General features: G+C 48.5%; 1 protein-coding gene across 1 annotated transcript; it reads left to right on the top strand.

The window, feature by feature from the left end:
• The first annotated feature begins 355 nt into the window (after positions 1-355).
• On the top strand, positions 356-11,728 carry SPINT1 (serine peptidase inhibitor, Kunitz type 1). Its single transcript, XM_007940436.2, has 10 exons — positions 356-833; positions 7,891-8,018; positions 8,231-8,369; positions 8,458-8,628; positions 8,775-8,801; positions 9,098-9,223; positions 9,339-9,389; positions 10,171-10,341; positions 11,018-11,065; positions 11,517-11,728. The coding sequence occupies exons 1-10, from the start codon at positions 365-367 to the stop codon at positions 11,726-11,728; spliced, it is 1,542 nt and encodes a 513-aa protein (XP_007938627.1). The 5' UTR covers positions 356-364.
• The last annotated feature ends 8,954 nt before the right edge of the window (positions 11,729-20,682 follow it).

Genomic DNA, 20,682 nt, shown 5'->3' with positions numbered 1-20,682 from the left:
GCGCGAGGGCAGAGCGGGCTCGGGAGCATGTTCGGCCTTTTGTTCCGCGCTCGTGCATGTGTCTGGGTGCGTGAGTTTCTCAGCCGTCCTTCTGAACGTCGGTCGGGCGGTTGGTCACGGGCTTGTGCTCCAGAGGGCCGCCGGGCCAGGGAACTCCCACTTGACTCGCGCTGTGCCCAGGGCTCCCTGGCGCTCCCCTTTACTTCCTCCCGGCCGACCCGCCTTCCTCGAGGTGTCCCGGGCTGATCAGGTGTCCTCCTCTGTCCCCTCCCCTCCCTAAGGCCTCCAGCGCTCGCACAGCCCACAGGCCCACTCTCTAAAGGTGACCCCCTACGGGAGGAGGGCGACGGCCCCCGGGAGGACCATGGCCTGCGCCCGCCTATCTCAGGCCCGCATCCCTGCCGCCGCCGCCGCCGCTGCTGTGTGGCTCCTGTGGGCGCTTGCCTTCCCAGGCGTCGAGGCCGGGCCGCCGCCCTTGACCACCGGGCCGCCGGCCGGAGCTGCCTGCCTGGATCTCTTTACCACCGGGGTGCCTGCCTTCGTGCTCGACACCGAGGCCTCGGTCAGTAATGGGGCCACCTTCCTGGGCTCCCCCACCGTGCGCCGCGACTGGGACTGCGTCCGCGCCTGTTGTGCTACACACGACTGCAACCTGGCGCTGGTGGAGCTGCGGCCCAACGGCCTGGAGGACGACACCCCCTCGTGCTTCCTCATGAACTGCCTCTACGAGCAGAACTTCGTGTGCAAGTTCGCGCCCAGGGAGGGCTTCATCAACTACCTCACGCGGAAGGTTTACAGCTCCTACCGGGAGCTTCAAACCCAAGGCTTTGGAGGTAAGGCACAGGTTGCGGGATGGGTGGATCTGGAGAGATTCAGAAAGAGGGCTGGTTATGGCGTCCTGGGGAAGTGAGCATCAGCGAGAACTTAAAGAGCGTCCATGCAACCCTAACTCCTCCTTAGAAGCAGCCAGTATAAATGGTATGTAGAAGAAAGGGGACTTGCTTGGGAGGGTGACGTCCAACAGTCCAGACTCTGAATTCAGAGTGTTGAGAGGTGATAGAGGAAGACCTGCAGCTATGTGGTGTGTGACAGGAAGCAACTAGCCAGGATTCCTGACTTCTAGCCCTGCCAGGCTAAACCTGGGAATGAGCTGTCTGGATGTAGCCTGGTGACACAGAAAGGTGCCTCTGGCCAAGTACTGTCCTAAGTACCTTGAGGCCCTATCAAATGAGCCTTCTTACAGTCTCCTTCACTGGCTGGCTTGGGACGAGTTAGCATCTCTGCTAAACCCCCTGTCTGTTATCCCCTCCTAGCACATATTAGCCCTTTGGTGGTCTGGGAAAGACCACCAGATCCAAGAGCCTGGTCCAAGCCCCAGGCAAGCGCAGTCTGAGATTGACCCAAATCCTAGAGAGCTGAGGGGGGTTGTGGGTTGTGGGTGCAATAGCCTAGAGGCTCTGAGGTGGAGAGGGAGGAAGGTTGCTGGGTGAGTCAACTCACTTGGTATGTATGTATACCTGGTAGGGGAGGGATTGTCAGCTGTCCAGACAGGTATGTTATGTACGTGTACCCAGCTGACTTCTAGAATGAGCCGGATAGGGCTCTCCCTGCTTAGTATCTGGTAGCCAAAATATCTGGATGCCTTGTTTACCCATAGGTATAGGTTCAAAGTGGGGGCCAGGCCCTTCCAGAAACCTTTGCTCTCCATTCTCTCTTCCTGCACTTCTGGCCAGGTGGGGCAGGAGCGCAGGGGCAGGTCTCATCTGTTAACTTTGCAGTTTACTGAGTGCTGTCCCATACATTCTCTCATATAGGCTTCATAACAACCTCTGAAGAGAATGCTATTGGTGGCCGTCCCACATTCTAGATCAGAAAACTGAGACTCTTATGAAATCATTTGCCCAGGATAGCATGCTCCTAAATGGTAGGCTTGGGACCCCAACCCAGGGTCACTTCCAAAAAGCCTATACTGTGTTTTATATTGCATCACTTTCCTAGTAGAAACCTAGCACTCTGACCTGAGACAACCCAGCAGAGGACAGAGCAGAACCAGAGAACCCAGCAGGGTGCCAGGACTGGATCTGGGGTCTCAGTTATGCAAAGTATGGAAGGGACTCTCCTATCAATCTTCTCTTTGGCCTTTTCCTAGGCCAGTCCTTCCCTTAGGCTTAGGGTCCTCACTTCTCCCTATCCTTCCTGTGGCTCTCCTGGGTCTCTGAGGAGAGATGGGATAAATGAGATGGGGTTTTAATGAGGGGGTCACCATCTGGAACAGGCTAGGCCCCCAAACCTTACTGGCCCAGGCCCAGAGCCTGTTCCTCAGGAAGTGGCAGATAGTGTAGGTGGTAATGACACTAATTGGCCTGCACTGCCTGTGCCCTTCCGGCTCCAACAGAGGCCCCATGGGAGTCCTATCCCTGCAGTCCAGAGCCCCAGACTCTGGCTTCTGGTCAGGAAGCTAGTTAGACTGGGACCACATGGTCCTTGAGATCAACTTTACATGTCTGGAAACCCCCAGGACTGGCCTGTTTGGTACATTTCCTCAGGCATTTCAGGAGCTGGGTAGTACTTTGGGAAGGGGAGGAAGCTGTGTGTGTGTTAAAGGGTCTGTTCTCAGTTGAATCCAGCTAGAGAGGTTGGAGGTGGCTAGGACCCAGGGTAAAGCCAGTAGGGCATCCATGGAGGGGCGTGGAGCCAGGTGCTCAGAGCTGCTAAACCTTTGATATTTGTGTTGAGTAGAGATGCCCTCCCCAGGATGGGTTGTTTGTTCCCTTTTCTCTCTCTGTGGTGAAACCAGTTTAGTCCAGATTCCTGAGGCAGGAAGCTGGAGGAGCTTGCACCTTCCTCCTTGGCCCCTTCTGCCTCTCATCTCTTTTTTTTGGAGGAGTGGCTTTGGGAGGTGGAGTCTGTTTCCCTGGAGATATTGAGGCCCGGCAGCTGGGGGAGGGGCTGACTTTATTGCCTCTGAGCCCTTTGCTCTCTAAGGGGTTGGGAAAAGGGAGTGGTAGGGCAGGGCATCTGCCCCTTGGTCCTTGAGGCTGGGGCTTGAGGGGACAGAGCTGTGTGGGAATGGGATGTTCCAGTCTCAAACATCACCCTGCCTGCCACTTCCATCCTGGGAGCCTAGTGAGGCTAGCCTTCTGCTAGCCTTTTTCAGACGGGATTATTTTCTGAAAAATGCAAGAAGGTAGGAATGGGGTCCTCCCAGCTCAGCGATCCCTTGTGATGCTTTGAGGCTTTGTTTCTCTGGGGTCAGCTTAGGGCCCAGCCCCACCTCACCTGATTACCAGCCAAACCATTGGCCTAGGGGTTGGATCAAGACTGGTACTTTCTTTTCCCACATTCCTGTTTTATTTCCTCTAAACCTCTGAAACAGTTTCCCTTTTAGCACTTTTGTGGGCCTCTCCCTGTACCAGAGAGAGGCAAATGGTTAAGTGCTGCACTACTAGCCAAAAGATTGGTGGTTACAGAGGCATCTTGGAAGACAGACCTGGCAATTTGCTTCTAAAAGACCACAGCCTTGAAAACCCTTTGGAGCAATTCTGCTCTGCACACAAGGGGTCACCATGAGTCAGAATCAACAGGTGACAACTGACAACAACAACTCCATACCATGTGACATGTTTCTCTATGGAAACTCTCCCCTCCCTTCTCTTTGCTATCATTCTGTCCTGGTTTTCCGACCTCTGTGACTCTGAATCCTCTACTGGCTTTGCTTTCTCTGTCTCATCAAAGAGGAATCCCTGTGACTCAGACTCCTACCTGCTACTCTTATCTCTTTACCTTCTCTTCTTCCTGTGCACTCACCCTTACACTTAAAAGAATTCTCTGTAGAGCCTCTTGGAGGGCAATTTAGCAATATCAAAACTTAAATGCACATAACCCTTGACACAGTTCACTTCTAGGAATTCATCTTGCAACTGGGTATATATATACACACACATGTGTAGAACAATTGATCAACCAGTTATTGACTGTAACATTTTAATAGCAAATAATTAGAAAAGAATCTAAATGTTTATCAACAAACCCAATGATTGTCACAGTCAAACTAAAGCAGCATGGTTTAGTTCTTAGTAGCAGAAAGAAGAGAGGAAGAATTAATTTGTGAAAATCAATAAGAGACTAGTGGAATGGTTAAATAAGTTGTATACTATGCAACAACAAAAAAGGAAATCTTTATGTATTGCCAGGGATTAATTTCCAATATATATTAAGGGAAAAGCAAGAATGTGCATACTTATGAATGCAAAGAATATCTCTAGATATTCACACACAATTAAAAAAAAAAAAAAAAAAAACTGGTAAAAGTAGATGCCTCTGGGGAGAGGAACCTGAAGGGTTAAGAAGAGATGGGACTTACTTTTCACTACCCTTTATACTTTTAAACTTTTATTTCATGTAAATGTGTTTCCTAAGTTAGGAAAAAACAACAACTCAAGGTTATAAAAGCAACCTAAATCATAACTCTATGTAAGTTGGTGACCTGCAGAACACTGTTTTAGGGAGAGCAGGAACTGTGAAGTCAGGCAGACCTGGATTCAAATCCTAGCTCTGCCGGTTAGTAATCAAGAGACCCCGAACAATGCATTTAACCTGATGTAATTTTCTTATCTGTGAAAAGGGCTGGGAATGCACTTATGGCAGGTGATGAAACATTTTATGTAAAGGTTCAAATAGTAACTGTCTTAGACTCTGTGGGCTGAGTCACTGTTAAAACTACTCTACCAAAAAAAAAAAAAAAAAACTCACTACCATCAAATTGATTCCATCTCATAGCGACCCCTGAGATGGGTTTCTAAGGCAGTAAATCTTTATGGAAGTAGATTGCCCAGTCTTTCTTCCACAGAGTGGCTGGTGAGTTTGAACCGCCAACCTTCTGGTTAGCACTCAAATGCTTTAGTAGTCAAACGCCTTAGGCACTATGCCACCAGAGTTCCTTACAACTACTCTACTGTAATAGATATTGTAACCCTGGACAGTTTCCAGGTTAGGTACATCCAATTTACGTACAACCTGTAGTTTCAGACCAACTCCTGTAAATCCTATTATATAAAAAATTCAAAGGACAATGAGCATCAAAACATTATTAGTGTATTAGTATGTTAAAGGTGTTTTAGCATATCTGGAAGTTTCTTTAATGTTTTTATTCACAGAAAGGTGTACTGTATACTGTATACTAAGACTAATATTTGATTAACTGATGTTGAATAGGAACCATACCTAAATGTTCTGATTTATGTACAAATTCGACTTAAAGGCAGACTTAGAAATGTAGCTCATTCATAATGCAAGGACTGACTACCTGTAGAGGGAAAGCGGCCTAGACAATGTGTAAACAAAAGGGTGTGGCTGTGTATGGAGACTGAAATGAGAATTTCATGTAATTTCACATGTCACACAGCATTATAGGCATACCTTGTTTTATTGCACTTCACTTTATTGTGCTTTGTTGATACTGTGTTTTTTACAAATGGAAGGATTGTGGCAACCCTGTGTCAGGCAAGTCTATTGGGACTATTTTCCTAATAGCATCTGCTCACTTTATGACTCTGTGTCACATTTTGGTAATTCTCACAATATTTCAACTTTTTCATAATGCTATTGTACACTTAATAGACTACCAAACAAAAACCAAACTCATTGCCATCAAGTCAATTCTGACTCATAGTGACCCTATGGGACAGAATAGAACTGCCCCATAGGGCTTTCAAGGTAAATCTTTATGGAAGCAGACTTCTGTGAAACAGCTGAAGGGTTCGAACTACCAACCTTATTTTAGGAGCTGAATGGTTAAATAAGTTATACAGTGGAATTGTATACTATGCAACAACAAAAAAGGGAAATCTTTATGTATTGCCAGGGAATAATTTCCAATATATATTATTATGGGAAAAGCAAGAATTTTTATACTTGGTGTAACCACTATGCCACCACAGCTCCTTAAAGGACTACAGTATAATGTGAGCATAACTTTTATATTAACTGAGAAACCACAAAATTCATGTGACTTGCTTTATTGCAAACCGAACCCACAATATCTCAGAGATATGCCTGTATTCTCCTTCTGATTTTTTTTCCTCAACCATTTAAAAATGTAATAGGCAGTAGGTCAGGTTTGGCCTGTGGGCCATAGTTTTCCAACTCCTGATACAGACAATGCAGGTAAAGTACCTAGTACAGATTCCTTGACTGGTGCCCAGAGCTTTTGAGTGCCCCTGCTGTCCCTATCCTTTGGTCCCTCCCTTAGGATTCCTGGACTAGAGCCATGCATCTAGGAGGTCAATGTCTGGTGCAGCCAGGGCTACAGAACCCTGCTCCGCTGGCCACTGTCCATGACCAGTGTCTCTTTCCTGTACCAAAAATTTTAAAATGCCAGTTGTTAAATATTTAAATGTTACTCCTGCTGTGAATCTAAATCCAAATGCCCTGGCCTTCACTTGGGGCCCTTTGAGGTCTGTCCAGCCCAGCTCATCTCCTTAGTGTCTACCAAACTGGCCTTGCAAATTCCTAACTCCTTGCTTTGGTTGATCGTGTTTTCTGCCATCATCAACAACACTACACATTCTTTATCACAACCAAACAAAAGCAGAAACATCCCTTCTTTTCCCTCCTCCGAAAAGCCTTTCCTCATTGTCCTGGCCTGCTGTGGTCTCTGATTGTCCACTGCCTTGTCCATGTACACTTAGCACATGTTGCTCATGCTGTTGGGGTTTTATGTGCTTGTATCTTATCTCTCCAACTGGACTGCAGTCTCCTGAAGGGAAGTGTATTAATTTCCTGTGGCTGCTGTAACGAATGACCACAAATTAGTGGCTTAAAATGACAAAAATTTATCCTGTCACAGTTCTGGAGGCCAGGAGTCCAAAATCTCCATCTGAAGCTTCTAGGGGTGGCGGACCCTTCTTGGCCTCTTCCAGCTTCTGGTGGTTCAGGGGTTCCTTGGCTCGGAGCTGATGTCTGCCTCCCTCTTCATATGTCTTTCTCCTCCTCTCTCTTCTGTGCTCAGAGAGACACTTGGTATTAGATTTAGGGCCCACCCAGATAATCCTGGATGGTCTCATCTCAAGATCCTTAACTTATTACAAAAGATTCTTTCTCCAAATAGGGTCTCACTCACAGGTTCTGGAGATTCAGATGTGGCCATATATTTTGGGGAGCCACCATTCAACTCACTACAGGCAGGAATCCTGCTGTGTGCTTTTCTCCCTCTCCCAGCCCCTAACCTTGAGACTAGAGGAGCCTCAGTCACTGTCAGGTTGAGGGAGAGCAGGAATCCCTCAGGACCCTTTGGACCTGGGGGCAGACCCTATTCAAGGTGACAGAGAAGGCATCCTCTTCCCTAGGCCACTCACCCTGAGCCACCGTGGGTTTGTCGTTGCTGTTTTTTGCCCAGAGACTGTGCTTAAGGGCTCTATCCACATGGTCAATCAGGGGCCTCCCCCAGCCTCTGGCCAATACAATGAGTGATGATGGGTTTAATCATATATTTACTTATGTGGCTTTCTGAAAATATTGTTACTTTAACTTTTTTTAAGCAGTTAGCACAAGTGTTTGCTTATTGTAGAAAATAGGAAAAAGCGAAAAACAAAAACCCCACCTGTGTGTGTGTGTGTGTGTGTGTGTGTTTTCCCTTGATGAGATCAGGTGACACATGCTTTTTACTAATTTGCTTTTTAAAAAAGTGGGTTTACAACATAAAAATGTCTTTAACATACCAAAAACAAACCTCTGAAAAAAGGACAAAAAAAGATGACTTACTTGTAAGCTCTAGCATGAACCCCAGGATCTAGGTCTGGCCCATACTGATCTTCTGACCCCCAGAAGATACCCCCAGAAGACACCTGGTCCATAGTGGAAGTTGACCTAACCTCCTTTTTTCACACCCAGGGTCTCGAGTCCCCAGGGCCTGGGCAGGCATGAATTTGAAGGTACAACCCCAGGAGCCCCTGGTGCTGAAGAGTGAGGAGAACACAGATTGGCACTTAGTGCAAGGTGCCACGGATATCAGGGTAGAGGTAAGGTGCTGAGCTGGGTCCTTGATTCTCCTTGGTTCTCCAGAGGATAGGCCAGCCAGTGGCTGGGGACAGGGTGGGAGTGATAGAAGCTGAGGATGCATTTAATGCCTAGTCTCTTTGCTCTCCCCAGGGGTGTGTGTGTGGTGGCGAGAGTCTGGGGAAGCCCAAGGGTATCAGCTGGTGTCTGGCCTAATGGTTACTCCTGTGTATAGAAAAATGACCCGGACCAGGTGGAGCTGTGGGGACTCAAGGAAGGCACCTACCTCTTCCAGCTGACAGTGGCCGACTCAGATCAGCCAGATGATACTGCCAACGTCACAGTCACTGTGCTGTCTGCCAAACAGACAGAAGGTGAGGGAGAGGGAGGGGAGGAGACACCTGGAGTCACACTCTGGTAATTGGCTTGAACACCCCCTCTCACACACTACTGTCCCCCTAGAATATTGCCTCGCATCCTACAAGGTGGGCCGCTGCCGGAGCTCCTTCCCCCGCTGGTACTACGACCCCACAGAACAGATCTGCAAGAGTTTTATTTATGGAGGTTGCTTGGGCAACAAGAACAACTACATTCGGGAAGAAGAGTGCAAGCTAGCTTGCCGGGATGTACAAGGTAGGCCTTTGAAGGCAGCTTTGGGGCTCAGTTGGCATGCCCTCAGGGATGGTGGTCTCTTCACTGATCAGGGAGGTGGGTGGTAGGAGTCCCCACTCCCAGGCCCAGCCCTGCCTCTTCTCACTTCTCTGTTCTCTCTCTCCCAGGCCCCTCAATGGAAAGGCACCATCCAGGTGGGTTCTGTACCTTTCCCTCTGTCTCACACCCCCACCAGGTATCCAGTCCATGTCATGTCCACACCCCTGACCATTCCTGCCCTAATAAGATGTGGAAGGATCACCATCGCCCTGCCCCTTCCAGCCAGCATCCTCTTGCCTGGGTCCCCCCGTCTTGTGTGTAGGAGAAGTTGGGGTGGTGGTAGAAGGGGAAGCGGGGGAGTGTCATGATTCTGTGGAAGGCAGAGGCTGGACAGATGGTGGGCCTCTGTGTTCCACTCTGACCTCACCCTGCCCATCCTGCCCCCACCCAGTGTGCTCTGGCACCTGTCAGGCCACCCAGTTCCGCTGTGGCGATGGCTGCTGCATCGACAGCTTCCTGGAGTGTGATGACACCCCTGACTGTCCTGATGCTTCCGACGAGGCCACCTGTGAAAAATGTGAGGGCTGGGAAAGGGAGAGGGTTGGGCAGCAGAGTGAGGGGGTCCTGAAAGCCCTGCCTGAACTGCTGGGAGACGCTCATAGGTCTGTGCTTTTGACCTCTCATTTCCACAGACACCAGCAGCTTTGATGAGCTCCAGAGCTTCCATTTCCCCAGTGACAAAGGTGAGAGCTCCCCATCCCCTTGAGGGTCAAGGCATGCTTTGGCACTGCCAGTCCAATCTGCCAGCCTCACTCATTCCATCACACTTGAAGGAACCTGCAGTGAGTGCCAGACTGGGCAGAAGGAGCTCAGGCTGGGCCCAGCTCTTCAGATGAGCAGCCCATTCCCTGGCTGGCTCCTAGGCTCTCTTCTCTGGCTTATGTTTCTAAGCCTCAGTTATTATTTTAACACTGTTAACACTTCAGCAGTGCCCACATAGCATTGAGATGTTATTTACTTAATATTTTTTCTATAAATCAACTCTTTTTCTTTTTACTTAATGTATTTTAAAACGGAAATTTCACATCACGACCATAAATGGAAAGCCACATTACTTGCTACAATTGGAGAGCAACGATCAAAATAAATGTAATAAAAGAATGTTTATCAGTTTTAGCTGGACACCATTGCCTGTCAGGGCTCAGACCCTGAGGCCCATCCTCTTCGTTAAAAAGGCACATTAGCTCCTGTTAGAAAAACTGAGGCCTCTTCCTTGGCACAGAGAAGTTGGGAGGAAATTAAAAAGGAAGTAACTGTGAGTCAACGTAGCTTACTTCTGTGCTCAGGATTCTTGTCCAGTATCTGTGTCCCTTGCTTCTGGCAACAGTGCCCTGGGCTCCTGAGACCCCATGAGCCATGGCCCACTCACAGCATGAGGTGGGATTGGGAGGTGGTGGGCAGCCTGGTGGATGGTGCAGGGAGGCCCCTGGACTCACTTGCCCCTCTGTCTACTGTTCCCTCCAGGCCACTGCGTGGACCTGCCAGACACAGGACTCTGCCAGGAGAACATCCCCCGCTGGTACTACAATCCCTTCACTGAGCGCTGTGCCCGCTTTACCTATGGTGGTTGTCATGGCAACGAGAACAACTTTGAGGAGGAGCAGCAGTGTCTTGAGTCCTGTCAAGGCATCTCCAGTGAGCAGGATGGATGGGGATTGAGGGGAGAGGAAAGGCTTAGCCAGAGTCCTCTGCTCTGTCCCAGGGTCCAGGCTGGTCACACCTCTGTCCCCAGAGTGCCTGGAGTGGGAGTGGAGGAAGATGGCAGTGGGGCGTGTCTTCATTTCCTAGTATGGCTATAACAGCAATACCACAAGTAGGTGGCTTTAAGGAACAGAAGTTGGTTTTCTCACGAGGCTAAAAGTCCAAAGTCAGGGCATCGGCTGTAGGAGTGTCAGCTCTCGGGGAAGAGCCCCAACTCTTAGCTTCTGTAGCCCTGGCATTCCAGAGTTCCTTGGCTGTCTTCACTGACATCTCTCTTCCCCTCATTTGTGCTTGCTTTTGTGTCTGATTTCCTCTTTTGATATCTCAGAAGTGACTAGGTTTAGGACACACCTTACAATGACATGTCCCATTAGCATAGCAAAGAAAACATTCCCAAACAGGATCACATCCACCGATACAGCAGATAGGATTCCCATACAGCAGATAGGATTCCCATACAGCAGATAGGATTCCCATACAGCAGATAGGATTCCCGTATATATTTTAGGAGGATACAGTTCAATCCCTTACAGGGGGCCTGGGACACTGGGGAGCAGCTGAGTTTCAGAGTCCTTAGTGTTGACTGGTCTCTTTCCCCATCACTTTGCAGAGAAGGATGTGTTTGGTCTGCGGCGGGAAAACCCCATCCCCAGTGCAGGTAAGCACTGTACTGCGCTGTCTTGGAGGTTGGTGTATAGGTATCAACTCAGAGATCAACTCCACATGCTTGGTGGTGACTACCCAAAGCTGTGTTGAGAAGGATCCTGAGGTTTGCCTATCAGGACAGAGTGCCACCACCATATCATACCTGCCATGGGCAAAGAAGGGAACCATAATAGGATGCATGCTAGGTATTTGACATCTGGGTCCCAGGCCTTCCCTCAAGCTTCTATCAAGTAGAGCCACTTGGAGCCTAGACCTGAGGCCCACCAGAACCCCTTCCTCTGAGCTCCTGATAAAGTTGTCAGCCTGCTCATGTGCTAAAGGTCTGAGTTGAATGTCCATACCCTTCCACAGCTGGCACACATTCTGACTTTGTCCCTTGGATACAGTATGAGGGTGAGCATCAGGACGGGGAAACCCCTCATTCTGTCCTTTCTCTCCCACAGGCTCCGTGGAGGTGGCCATTGCAGTGTTCCTGGGTGCCTGCATCTTGGTGGTGGTAGCCATCCTGGGTTACTGCTTCTTCAAGAACCAGAGGAAGGGCTTCCGCAGACACCATCACCACCGCCCCCCGCCCCCCACCCCTGCCAGCTCCACGGTCTCAACCACTGAGGACACAGAGCACCTGGTCTATAACCATACCACCCGACCCCTCTGAGCCAGGAGCTGCCTTGGCCCTTTGGTTGAGACGTTCCCTCCTTGCCAAGATGGAGGCCTGGGCTGGGAAAAACTTTGGGACCAGAATCCTCCTGCCTGTGCCCAGACCCACTCTTCTCAGAGGCCAGGGGTCTAGCTCCTCCTGGAGGTGTCTCAGCTGAGCTCAGGCCAGATGTTTCTGAGAAAGTTCAAGGGTCTGGAACAAGAAAACCCCTGAGCCATAAGTCCCATACACAGGTGGACCTGTCTCTTCAAGTGCCTGCCTAGGATTTCAGAGGAAGTTGTTTTGTTTCCTATTCAAAACTGCCTGCCCCTGCCCTGTGGCCACCTTAGGGTGAGGAAGGGACATGGGATGGTGTCAGAAGCTGGAGGATCCCAATCTTGTCCTCCAAAGCCGCCCCTTCCCCTCTACCTAGTCCAGGGCGGAAACGAGGGACATTTCTGTATATTTTGTTGTAAAGAGTTGCTTTTTTGTTTATTTAATGCTGTGGGGGTAGATGAAAAGGAGTGGAAAGTAGATGACTGGTGTCTACCTCTTCTCTTCCTCTTCCATCAATATGGTGACCTTGATCATCCTCAATTGGCCCGGCCTGACTGGCAGAGCCAGAAAAAGGGTCAGGGGCGGGGAAAGGATGCATCCTCTCCTCTCCCCCTGACCCTCCCTGGGCTCTCCCAAATCACATCTCCACCCTCTCCTCACTTCCCCTAGGTTCCAGTCCACCCACAGTGTAATAAAATGGTTTGGTCTGTGGCCTTGTGCCTCCATTCTGTGGGCCAGGAAAGGGACACAGTTGCTGGGGGAGATGGGACTGCCCAGTCCAACTGGTTCAGGCTTTAGTCACTTTGTTCAACAGGTTTTTCTGCCTCTCCTGAAACTGCCCCAACCCCTGAGGGTATAGAGAAGTGCCAGATTTGACCACCAGAAGGGAGGGGTGAGAGGGTCATGGGTGTGGGGGGCCAGAGAGGCTGCAATGCTACCGTATAGCATTATTTCTTCCTGGTCTGAGCCTCCCAAAGGACTGTTCAGTGGCTGGGGCAGGTGTTACCCTCAGTGTGTTGATATGGATGGGGGGAGGAGTTACTTACTTGAACTCTGGTCTTTTGTACCAACTCCCTTTGGCATAGCAGCTGGGAATGGGGGTCCTATCTGGCCCAAGTCACCAGCCGTCTGCCTTCCCACCCACAGAGAGGAATTCAGGAATGCTTCCCTCCCCAGCTCTGCACTCCTGCCCAGCAGCCTTTAGTTGAACTTTGTTCTTTGATCTTTTCTTAGTGCCCCCCGAAATCCTACTTTATTCAACAATTTATTGAACTCCTATGTGCCAGGCATTGCCGGTCATTAGAAATTTGGTTTGTCAAGACAAGTAACCATTTACATAGTTCTTAATGTGTGGAAAGCAGTACATAAGTCCTTTACATACCTTAGGTTATTGACTGTACACAGCCTTGTGATAATAGGTCCTATTATCCCAATTGTGCAGGTGAAGAGACTGACTTAGTGAGGTTAAGTGAATTCTCAAAGTCTTAGAGCTGGTATGGGAGAATTGGATTCACACCCTACAATATGGCTCCAAAGTTTGAGAGAGAACTTTAGATTGGGATAAGGGCTATGCAGAAAAATAAGGAATGTGAAAGAGGTTGGAGCTACTTTCAAACAACTGAAGTACGGCCTATGTGAATGTTCATGTAGGAAGCCATAACTTCACACTCCTCTGAGGCAAGTACCCAGATCAGTTTGAGAAACAGGCTCACTAGCACCCTGGAGCTCTAGTGGCCGTAGTGCTTAAGGCATTTGCTACCCAGAAGGCTGGCAGTTCAAACCCACCAGCCACTCCTTGGAAGGAAGACTGGGTAATCTTAGAGGTACAGCCTTGGAAACCCAAGGAGGGGTTGCTATGAGTGGGAATGAACTTGAGGTCAGTGAGTTTTTTTGAGTACCCCAGAAGGATGGGCCTCCTTTTGATGGGGACACTTTCACTTTTCCATGTTTTTTGTACATGAGCTCTGAGCCTATACCACCCCTACCTCTCATCCCTCAGCCTAAGTTCTTGTTCATGAAACCTTCCCACACACACCCAGGTAGGGGGCTCTCCCTACATCACATGCTGTATCTGCTAACAGGACCTGGGCACAGAGTACCTTTTTGCTTCATTTACCTGGCTTCCCGCTGAGTGTAAAATTCCTGGAGACCCATGTCATCCCTGGGTCTGCAGCACCCCATCCATACTCCCTCCATGACAGCAGTAAATGGTTCACTAACTGCTGAGTAGATGGCAGGGTGGGGCTCGTTACTCTGCTTTGGCACCTGGAGCACCATATTTTCCCTCTTGTTGTTGTTGTGTGCCGTCGAGTCGGCCCCGACTCATAGCGACCCCTCCTTGGGTTTCCGAGGCAGTATCACTACGGAAGTAGGATTGCCCAACCTTCCTTCCGAGGAGTGTCTGGTGGGTTTGAACCGCCAGCCGTCTGGTTAGCAGGCAAGTGTCTTAGCCACTATGCTACCAGAGCTCCCTATTTTTGCATGCCACTCACCCAGCCTTCATGGTCTAACACCCATTATCAGTTCTTTATGACCACTTTCAGGGCTGGGGTGATTAATGACTCATTAAACTCTGTATCTACATCCCAATGCCTAGAACAGTGGTCAACAGGGTAAGTGAGATGATGCCAGGCAGAGCACCATCCCTGTAGTAACTGCTGGGATCATCTGGTGCTGGGTCAGCTCTGGTGGTGGGAGCAGCAGTACCTCAGGGGGCCATTAGGGGGTGTTCTCACCACTCGGGCGCTGTGCTCTGCAGCACAGGTGTGATGAGAGTACAGCAAGCAGGTGTTGGGTGTGGCACAATGAAAGCTTGAGATGCGCCCCTGTTTTCCTGGAGTTTACACTCTAGTGTGCTGGTGGCAGAGATAACACAGGATGCAAATACTGTAACAAAAGCACTTGGTCCCCAAACTCCGACTTTTCTCAGTCATCCTCTGCTCCATACCCTCCTGAATGGCTTTTCCTTTCTCAGGACTTTGCATAGGTGGTTTCCTCTACCTCAAATGCCCTTTGCCCATGGAAAGCCCCAATCCAGCCCAAAAAGCCTTACTTGGCTCCAGCCAAAGGTCATCATTTTCCTCTCCTTTCTCTCGTGTTGTCCATAGCCCTGCTGCATAGAAGTAAGCCAAGTTAGCGCATGTCTGGAGCCCTGGGTAGTGCCAATGGTTAACACGCTCAGTTGCTAACCAACAGGTTGAAGGTTCAAGTCCAGCCAGGAGCACCTCAGAAAAAAAGTCCTTTGGAGCACAGTTCTACTCTGACACATGTGGGGTCAACATGCGGCAGAATTGACTGTACCACGGCAGCTAGTTTGGTTTCTTAAGTGTATGTCTGCCCTCATCTGGACAGGAAGTTCCTGGAGGCAGAGACTGGGTCTTATTTGTCTCACTAACCCCCATGCTAGGCTCTGCTTGTTGGATTAAAGCAGAGGCCAGTCCAGCCATGAAGATTAAGGAGGAGGCTGAGAAATAGTTTCATTATAAAATGAAATGAATGAGATGAATAGGTAGGTGATGAAGTGTTTCAGGCACAACAAAATCATAGCAAATACTGGGCAGTGGAGATCATGGCCTTGTTTTGTTTGGGTACTGGCCAGCTGCTCAGTTTGGCCCAAGCAGTGAGGGAAACCTGGGAGGTCAGTGGCTAGAGGCCACACTGGTGGGCACTTGGAGAGTTGAGCAGGGAAAAGTGATCCAAATTCAGATTTAAAGGAAAGGATAGGTAAAGGTAAGCAGGCCACGTCACTAAAGGTCACACCACAGGGACAAGGACAGAGAGTAGAAATGCTAAGTAAATTTTGCAAGGTCACCCGTGTGAAGTACGTCGTTGGTATGCAGTAAAGGCTAGTAAAGAAGCTTGTACACTGGCAGCCTGTGACCATGCTTCATTTTGACCCAAATAGTGGTTTAGTTTTTTAAAAAATTATTTGTCAATATGGAAGGAATCGGAGATTTCACATAAAAATTCATATTTCTAGCTTGTTGTGAAAAAGTGGGGGACCTGGCAGTCCTGGGCCCACATTCCTACCTAGCAGCAATCTAAGTGCTGTGTTTCGGGGTCTGCTTAACCAGGCGGGGACCAACCCATCCACAGCCCCATCCAGCTTGCTTGGATCCCCCATCCTCTTGTCCCTTATAACCTACCCTGCCTTCCCCATATTTGTGCATTATCTCCAAAACCATATTGGTCCCAACATTTCAAGTAAACACAAAAGCTGAGTTGTTTCTCCCAAGCCCCTCCCTGACCACTTAAACAAATAGCCCTGAATGAGGAGTGGTTTGTTGTATTGCACAAGACACTCCCTTCCCCACCCAAGCCAGTTAGACTAAAGCCTGGGAAGGTAACTTTAAGCTCCCCTAGGGAGACATCCTTGTCAATAGCCCCATCTGGACTTCCTGACCAAACCCAGAAGCCCAGCTTCAGCCCAGGGGGTTGCCTAGGCCCTCCTACCCACCTACTTGTGTGTCTTCTGTCATTTCTGTGTGGCTACCTTCTTCCACCTACAGAAGCTCCTGGGTCTTGTCTCAGCCGAGAACCAGGAAGCTGAAGAAAATAGACTGTTAAAGAAATAAAGAGGCCCCTTGTTGTAGGGAAGAAAAAAAAAAAAAAAACTATTTTTTTTTTAAATAAGACTGAAAAAGGATAGTTACCCAAACATCAATGGTGTTATTCCTTATTAATAAAATTACAGATATTTTCTCTTCTTTCTGTCAATCTGCATTTTCTACAACGAACACCTATTGCATTTATAATGAAGAAAAGTTACAAAAAAAAAAAAGTACTCAGATATATTAAAGAAAATCATCTAATCGTGATGCTGTGAAATGGAATAGAGACAATGAAGATGGAGAAGGGCTGGTGGGCTTCTAGAGTTCCGGGGAAGAGCTCAAGGCTGGGTAACTTTAGATTACCCGGAAGGAGGGCGGCGGCCAGTGGAGCTGCCAGGCTTTCTGACTTGGAGCCCAGAGGGCTGGCAATGCCACTAACAGAAACAGAGCCAAGTAGGGGAGAGGCGGCTCCCAGAGAAGGGCAGGAGGTGAGGAGCCACCAAGTACCAGAAGAAGACGGATTGTATTGCTTTTACTTAGTTATTGTTTGCTTATGCCTTGCCTTACTGGGGAAAGTTTATGACAGCTTAAAAAGTTCTGTAAATTATGAGATAACATGAGTATAAAGTAGAAACCAGAGAAGAGAAAGTGAGAAGGGATATAAAATAGGGCCAGGGATGAGGAACAAACTTGAGCTTTAAAGCCTTTGGGCCCTACACTGAGCTTTGAGCCTTCTGGCCTGGTGAGGGCCAACACATACACATAGAGTTGGGGGTCTGGGCTCCAGGGAGAGGATGAAGCTTCTGGATTTGGGTGGTCAATGTAAGGGGGAAATGGAGGAGTGAACCAGATTACTGTGAGAGAACAACAGAGGGGTGGGAGTGGGAAGAGCAAAAGGTGAGGACGACGGTGGAAAAGAGGAAGCAGAAGAAGAGTGGTTAGAGAGGCAGAAGGAATATGGGAAGGGAAGAGTTCAAAGTTCAAAAGGTAGGGTTTCAATCCCTGCCAAGGGTCAGGAAGGAAAAATCTGGGGATGAGGAGATGGATAGACCATTGTGGGTGTTTGAAAGAGCAGTGTTATTGGGATGACTGAGGTAGAAACCTAATGAGGGCAGGGAGCAGTGTTGGAAGAGGATGGGAGTGGAGGCCCCAAATGGTGTAGTGGGGAGTAAGAAGATCCAAAACCCTCCACAGAGGGTGGAGAGCTGAGGAGAGGCTTGTGCTGGGTTTTTTGGCTGAGAGAAAGGAAACAGAATGAGGGAAAGGCTAAAGGTATAAAGGGGTAATAACATTGTTGACCCACTATGCTACTTGGGATTATCTTTCCAGTGGGTTTTCTCTGACCCCTCACACTCATCTGGTGATTTTCTTTGCAACCATTTTATGAACATGTGTTAACCAGGCTTACCATGGGGTTAGTCTGTGACTCCAAAGAGGAAGCCCACAGTGGCTTATGAAAAATAATGGAGTTGGACTAAACGACAAAATCCTTTCTGTTCCAAAACCATGAGTTTGTCCAGGTTCTGTGGTCCTTGGAGTATAGAACTGGAAGAGACTGTCAGAGCTGAGGAGCTGGTACTCAGAGAGGGGCAATAACTGGCTCAAAGTCACACAGCCAGTGGTTAGGGGCAGAGTAGGCCAGAAGGCCACTGTTCCTGAGCCCCAAACACTGCTTATTGTACCTTCTCCAGAAGACCAGGCTTCTGGCTACAGGTTCTATCTTTTCTCTGGAAATGGTAGAAAGGTGCGCCAGCAGGTCAAGAAGCTGTCAGGGCTGGTCCCAGGCCCCAAGAGGCTGGGAACCACAGGTCCACACCCATGTAAATACAGGCCAGCACTGATACCACTTACTTGGCTCTCGATAACTTCCTCCAAATAGGTTCCCCGCTATTATCTTGCTTATCCCGGCAGGTCTTCTGGGAGCCAGGGAGGGGCAGACAGTATTAGCTCCAGTTCACAACTGGGAGAAACTCAGACAAGGAAGAAGACAGCAATATGCCCAAAGTCACCCAGGCAAGTCAGGAATGAGGCTGCAGTGGGAGCCTGAGCCTGAAGCTCAGTGGGAGGTGGGGTGGTTAGCAGACCACAATGCCTACTGGGCAGGGGAGGGAGTGAGAGGGAGAGAAAGGCCCAGGAGTCCCCTTCATCACAGAGTGATCTCACAGTCCTCAGAGGGAGACCTGTGGAGGGCAGGCTTCCCTTGCTCCCCAGCTGGTGCAGAGCACTGGGAAGCGAGGGAAGACCAACACAACAGCAGAACATGACCTCAGAGATAGAAGTCTGAGAGAAGAAGCAGTCATGGGTCAGGGGTGGGTGGGTCTATGCTGCCTGCTTTTCCGCCAGCTTCAAGGGGTCCTAGAACCCATGTGCCTACTCTAGGCCCTCTGTTCCTTCTCACTGTCAAGGGGCCAGCATGTCATCTGGATACCTGGAGTGAGAGGGGGACACAAGTGAGGGTCAAGGAGGCCACGGAGCTGATGACAATGACTGGCTCCTGCCTTCTAGAGGAGTGATGAGTAGGAAGACCATAAGTACAAGTTTATACCTATTGTGCCATATAATTTTGGGTTTTTTTTAAAACGTTTTCTTCCCCCTCCCCTCCCTTTTCACCCGTGGTAACCAACAAAGAAAATTTCCTTCCATATCTAAACCTTTCCTTGACTTTTTACAATAATGGACTAACACAATATTTGTCCTTCTGTGACTGACTTATTTGACTCAGCATAATGTCCTCCAAGTTCATCCACATTATGCGGTGTTTTGCAGATTCTATGTTGTTCTTTAGGATTCCATAGTATTCCATTGTGTGTATGTACCATAGTTTGGTTATCCATTCTTCAGTTGATGGACACCTAGGTTGTTTCCATCTTTTGGCTATTATAAATAGTTCTGCGATGAACATGGGTGTGCATATGTCTGTTCTTGTCCTGGCTCTCACTTCTTCAGGATATATACCTAGTAATGGAATGGCTGGGTCAAATAGTATTTCTAATTCCAACTTTTGAAGGAATCGCCATACTGCTTTCCACAGTGGTTGTACAGTCCCACCAGCAGTGTATGAGAGTCCCAATGTCTCCACATCCTCTCCAGCATTTGTTATTTTGTGTCTTGTTGAACTTTGCTACTAGTGTTGGAGCAAGATGGTATCTCATTGTTCTGATTTACATCTCTCTAATGGCTAATGGTCATGAGCATTTCTTCATATGTCTGTTGGCCGCCTGAATATCCTCTTGGGTGAAGTGTCTTTTCATGTCTTCTGCCCATTTTTTAATTTGATTATTTGTCTTTTTTTTTTTTTAGTTGTGATTTGGGTGAAAGTTTACAGAGCAAATTCATTTTCTATACAGCAGTTCACATACATTTTGTCTCATGACATTGACTACAATTTACCACAGTGTAACAACTCCCCTCCCACTTCCTCCCCATAGTTACCTCTTCCCTGTGTCCTTCCCTCCATGCACTCTTGCCCCCTGAGCTATGTCCTTGTGCATACACAGCCCTTCTGTTCTCCCATGATTGTTCTCTCCAAGGAGTGTATCTATGTAATATAAATGTTCAGCTCATACGCCTGTCTTTCATTTGGCTGAAGCCACAGGTGTGGATTCAGTTCCAGACCTGAAGGGCAGCTAGGGGCCATAGTCTCAGGGGTTCCACTAGGGTCTATCAGACCAGCAAACCTGGTCCCCCTTTTTTGTTTTGTCTAAATCTTTTGAGTTTTGTTTCACATTATTTTCCCTCTCTATCCAGGGTCTCCTACATTGATCCGAGTGGTTGACATTGGTAGCTGGGCACCATCTAGTTCTTCTGGTCTCATAGTAATATAGGCTACAGATCACATGGTGTACCAGTCATGAGGACTAATTTTTTCCATGAATCTTTGGTTTTCTTCATTCTTCTTTGCTCTGGACGAGGAGAGACCCATCGTTGCATCTAGATGGCTGCTTGCAAGGTTTTAAGATCCCAGCCGCTACTCGCCAAAGTAGGAGGTGGAACAATGTTTTGTGTAGTATGTTCTGCCAATTGAACTTGATGTCCCCTGTGACTATGGTCCCAAGCCTACAGGTTCAACTACTCAGTCCCCCTGGGTAGCTGGCTGTGATGAAGAAGTGACTACAACCTTGTTCCTTGTCAGCTCTACTATATACCTGGGAATTCAAATCATACAAATACACTTACAGGACCATTGTCTGCCAACCCTATATATGGTCTTGGGTACACTCCCCACTTCATAAATACCTATTATTTCAGCCTGTCTACCCATCTATCCACCTGTATACCCATGTTTGCCTTCACTGACAACACAGTACTGTATGTGCAAAAGGGTTCATCTTTGTTGTCTGTACCTCCCATGTACCTCTCTACGTC

This window comes from Orycteropus afer, unplaced genomic scaffold (genome assembly GCF_000298275.1).
Source record: "Orycteropus afer afer isolate SDZICR_OR568_19922 unplaced genomic scaffold, OryAfe1.0 scaffold00068, whole genome shotgun sequence".
NCBI lineage: Eukaryota > Metazoa > Chordata > Mammalia > Tubulidentata > Orycteropodidae > Orycteropus > Orycteropus afer.
Note: the sequence above shows the minus strand (reverse complement) of the source record. Positions and strands in the feature narration are given on the sequence as shown.